This window comes from Acyrthosiphon pisum, chromosome A2 (genome assembly GCF_005508785.2).
Source record: "Acyrthosiphon pisum isolate AL4f chromosome A2, pea_aphid_22Mar2018_4r6ur, whole genome shotgun sequence".
Taxonomy (NCBI): domain Eukaryota; kingdom Metazoa; phylum Arthropoda; class Insecta; order Hemiptera; family Aphididae; genus Acyrthosiphon; species Acyrthosiphon pisum.
This window is the reverse complement of record NC_042495.1, coordinates 6,824,096-6,829,321: the sequence shown is the minus strand read 5'-3', so window position 1 is coordinate 6,829,321 and position 5,226 is coordinate 6,824,096. Positions and strand designations below refer to the sequence as shown.

The 5,226-nt window shown below is 32.2% G+C and overlaps 1 protein-coding gene across 2 annotated transcripts in view; it reads right to left on the bottom strand.

The window, feature by feature from the left end:
• The window catches only part of LOC100164471, a 29,865-nt gene that overhangs the window by 9,114 nt on the left and 15,525 nt on the right, over nt 1-5,226 (bottom strand). For both annotated transcript variants that reach the window (XM_001946964.5, XM_008191980.3), the window contains exons 8-15: nt 4,490-4,617; nt 4,041-4,278; nt 3,878-3,970; nt 3,263-3,397; nt 2,884-3,126; nt 2,367-2,481; nt 1,619-1,812; nt 888-1,049 (exon numbers count right to left, since the gene is read on the bottom strand). In XM_001946964.5, the coding sequence (XP_001946999.2) occupies nt 888-1,049; nt 1,619-1,812; nt 2,367-2,481; nt 2,884-3,126; nt 3,263-3,397; nt 3,878-3,970; nt 4,041-4,278; nt 4,490-4,617 (1,308 nt within the window). The remainder of the gene's footprint in view (nt 1-887; nt 1,050-1,618; nt 1,813-2,366; nt 2,482-2,883; nt 3,127-3,262; nt 3,398-3,877; nt 3,971-4,040; nt 4,279-4,489; nt 4,618-5,226) is intronic.

Sequence of the window (5,226 nt, the reverse complement as noted above, 5' to 3'; positions counted from 1 at the left end):
TAGTAGGAGCCATGTATTAAATTTTCAAGTATTTTTACTCACATCAAATAAAGTTTTATTGACATTCATAGAAAAAAAAACTAATAAAATTGGAAACTGAAAATGTCCCTAAACAGTTCAAAACAAATCAAAATATTTTGAAAATTGTATTATGTATAGAAAATGGAAATATAAACAACCAGTGAAAATTTCATGTATCTATGGTTATTTGTTTTAAAGTTACACCAAAAACCAAAATCGATTTTCTTGAAAACAGCTTTTGAGTAAAAATTCCCGTTTTTCCTTAATTTTTCTTTTGTTTTTCACGTCGCTTTTGAAAACTATTGGAAATTTCAAATTTTGAACTCCCGAATGCACCAACTAGATTCACTTTCCCATCAAACAAGGTACTGTTGAAGAAAATCGAAGCAGTTTTACTGCCCCAAACCGTGATGACAGACACAAAAAAATAAAAATAAAAATAAAAACACACATCATTGTAAAATCAATACATTCATCGTTCCACTCAGAATCTTAAAACTGGCATCGATAAAATAAATTGTATTGGAATAGATTATATACACCATATACAAAATTGTATTTATGATTATATTATATACCTTTATATTTATAATTTCCATGTAATGTATATATATAATATATTATGTTATATATATTAAGGCGAAACCCGTATTGTTGATTAAAATAAAATATAAATGGTATGAAAAATGTATCCTAATATTTAATCGTATGTCTTGCCATAATTATGTTTTTTCGTTCAGTTTTTAATATTATTTCTCTTCAGAATTTGGGCGGGAGAGTGTCATACTACATGAGAATTTTAGTATGCCGCAGCATTATATCCCCGCAGTCCCATCTATTTAATCGTCGTAAGGTAATCGGCTTACTTGGAGCACCGACCCATTATTGAGTTTTTCCAAAACCCAATCAAGGTCGCTGAAAAATTTTTTGATCGTCTCGGCTTTGTCCGTCAGTTGAGTACACTCATCCAATTTCCTGCGTTTCGGCAAGCTCTTCTTGCCACTGTCATCCTCCACCATCGCCACCACCTGTCACCGACCAGAGAATATAATAAATCGTCAAAATGACTGCATTGTATATAATAAATATAGGTACTATAAGATAGATACGTAGTCTCGAAAGACTGAGTCTCTCCGGAAGAAATTATACACTTTAATGTAAACTGTAATATAGTATAATATATTAATATGTATTACCTAGTATATTATTATTTTTATATTTTAAAATACGTGATTAGCTCGTATTATTATTTATTTAGTATTTATCTTTCAAAAAAATCTTTCGAATTAATGTGCTTACATATTTTTTACACACTATTTTTTTTAACATAAAATATTTAATTAATGAAACAATAAATTAATTTAAAAAAATAAATTGCATTGTAAATATATACAATACTACAAATAAGCATATAAATTATTTAATATAGTAAACTAGGTAATGTAATACATTTGTATATTACATTGAAGTATATATTACAGAAAACACTAAACAAATTCTAAGGAAAATAATAAATGTAGTAAAACCTTCGCCACGGGTTAGATATATTTCGAGGGGATTATAAGGCCACTCATTTGCGCGACTGCACAGTGCATACCTGGTCGTCGTAGTACGAAATCATTTTCTTATTGATGCGTTGAATGGACTCGCTATAGCGTCGACCGGCGGCTTCGGCAACTACGGCGTTCTTCCACCGGACAGTGGCGTACCGATCCGTTTTGAACCAGTATAAAAATGAAGACATCAGTTCGTTGAACATTGCCCAGAAGAGACCGGCCGGAGGCGAAATCACTGAAATATGATATAGGTATATTATTACCACATAGTAAAAGAAAAATACGGTTTTTAGCAGATATTTTTGGTTTTGATAATGTTTAGCTTTATAGTTTATATATATATTCAATTCAAAAATGTTTTATCGACTTATTGTAACTGATATAATGGGTACTGGAAAAATTTAAATAATATAAATAGGTAATAATGCAACGATGATTAAAAAAAATATTTTAATGTATACCTACATACCTACATAAGTACTTATATAAACAAATTTTTATTTTTTATTTAAACCATTTTTCGAAAAAAGCAATATTGTGATAATTTTTAATTTTTTTACTAAAAACTAAAAAGTGAGTGGTTTTGTTCAATAGGTATATATTTTATTCCTAAGGGAAATCTGATCTTTTTTTTTGTTGACTTATTACATTTATATTTATGCGGTTTTTGGTTATGCGTGTAATAAACGTGTAATTATATATCAATTCATGCGAACAACGCATTTCCCTTTTATAAAATATAGCTTTTTACGTTACAGGTACGAATATAATATGATTATAATAACTTACCAGCTGCGGAAAGGTCCGAAACGCGAAATTCGTTCTCCGAAGATAGTAATTCGACTATCTCCGAATCGAGTAAACCGTATCGGGTGGCACACATGTGTCCAATCACGGAGGATACCTAGAGGACATAATATGAGTAAAAATTATTTGTTGTAAATTGTATTTACCTACTATATTTATTTTATATGAAGCATTTAATTCTTTTCAATTTCAAAAAGGCTTGACATCATATAAATCATTTTAACGATACCAAAACGTTTTTTAACATTCAATCAGTTTGAAATTCGAATATATAACTTTTGCACTATATACATTGTTTAAACGATTTCAACCGTTTTAATTGTTTCAAAACGTTTTGAAAACTATTAACGAATCATTTATATAAACGATACCAACTGATATTTGCATTTTATTTATATGTTATTATCATCGCAGCCGAAAATTCTATTATAATAATTTATACATATAATATATTTATATTTTTGTAGGTATTGTAATAAACTTTAGGTATATGCCGTACCTTGTCTTTGCCGAGATGCGATTCGACGTTGTCGAAAATAGCTTCCACCCACTTTTCCGATGAAGGTGGTTGTTTCGAATTTCGTATCTTAGAACACAGCAAGCTCACTTGAATTTCGAACGGTGTTTTGGCGGCTACCAGTTTGCCGTCGGTTTTGTTCATTTCGCCACCGCCACCACCGATCGGTCGGATGATCGCCGCCGATAATAAGGAGTCAATTTGTTCATCCGTCATGTTCGCGATCTATTAACACAAATTAAGTGGAATAATATTCTAATATATTACGAGTTACGACTATTGGCGATGGAGATTGACTTTATCTGTGCACGAAAATCAATAACATAAAATATATTATGAGCAGTAGGTACTTATAACCAACCCGTATATACGAATCCTGCGTTTTTATGGTCTGACGCAATCGATTTAGGTGCTCTGAAGGCTCTGAGGCTGACACTACGATCTTGACGTTGTTGGGCAGCGACTGCGGTATCCAATCCACTAAATTGTTCTCGAACTGTACATACAAACGAACAAGATATGAAGGAAATATAATAAACGACGGTAACTTATTGTATATAGATATTGCCAATATATAGCTGTGAATATAGTGCTGTGACGCACTATTAAAAATTTAAATCCAATAAAATTTAACTTTTAAATAATAATTGTTGTATGCAAATAATATGTGAAAACGAATCTTCAATTTTTAATTATTTATTATCTGAACTACTAGTGTCATATTTGTAAACAGTATTTAAAACTCTGAAAATTTCAATTTCAATAGTAAAATTGCAAAAAAGGACCTTAAAATCTAGAAACTATAAAATGATTTAAAACCAAATTATATCATATTGATATAATATACGCTATGATACATAATTCGGAAGTTTGCAACTTTGAAGTAATAGAAAGCTATATGTCTAAAAAATGCATTCGCTAAAAATTCACAGTCCTATATATTTATAAGTAATGTCATCTGTGGTGTAATAATTACTCGGTCGACTCCATCGACGATCAATGTCACCGGCCGTTTCGATCCAATCGAACCCAACAGCCGTATAATTTGTTCCGAGTACAGTTGTACGTCCTAAAAACGACGGTGGCGTGAAATTATTGAAACAAAAAAAATTAATATATTTTTTAGAAATGAAACTCACGTGCTTGAACCAAATACATTTTCCGCTGTCCAAGAGATTCAATTGGACAACCAGCGAGTGAAGCGTTTGCTCCAGCGAGGAGCTGTAAGCGGATGCGTTGGCGAATCTCACCACCACCGCTGCGTCCGAATTCCACAGGTGACAGTGTTTCGTTATAGCCGCCATCACAGTGGTCTTGCCCGACCCCGAAGGCCCGTACAATATCAACGGATACCCTGCGTCCGCGTCAATCAAATACCTGTGTGCAGAGATACAGATAAATTATCGCGTGTCTGCTGGTCGTCCTATAATTAATGCGTTTGAGCAAATATCAAAAAACGTGTTTTATAAGTCTGAATAGTATGGTCTATCAATACGTCAATACGTATAGCCGTATTATAGACGTATATCAGTTATATCGTGTACACATCTCTACACATTGTATCATATTATAATACATTAATACGCACTTTTTGGCACGTTCCATGGCGTCGTCCCGGCGAACAGCCCGTTTGGCCGCGTTGTACCCGAACCAAGCTTGAATCCTCAGCTCTTCCAACAGTAACCAGCTCACACCATACGTAGGCTCTTGTTTTTCCTATACATTACACATCGACAACAAAACTATCAGTATTACATTTTCAAGGTATCTACTATCTATTATAATTAAAAATGTTAAGAATTTTTTAACTAAAAAGTATTTTTAATTTTTGGTTATTTTAATTTGTCAAAATTTGAAATTCAGATACTTACTAAAAAAGTAACTGTAAAAATTACTGTCTAAAAATTGTAACTGTATTTTCGATATTTTTGAGCTGTTATAAGATTAACTCATAATGAACAATAAAAGGCCCAGTGGCAAAAATTGCAAGTGTTCTATGGGCCACTGAACTAAATACATGGAACGCGTGCATTATTCAAAATATGAGCCTCATAGGAAGTCGCCATATGCATTCCGAGTCATGGGAAAACATGGTGAAATGTTATGTTATCTATGAAAATTGTTATCATCATCACAATATTAAGAGGACGCTACACCCGCATGTGTTGCCTCCGTCTTACAAATGTACAACATAGCAAAAACTGTTTTGCGCGGGAAAGAACCGAGAAAGCTACAATCATAACTAAGAAACGATATTTTTACCACATAAAAAGGATAACTTTGGCTGTGCAACGTCGTTTTTATTTTTTTGATATCACTTATATG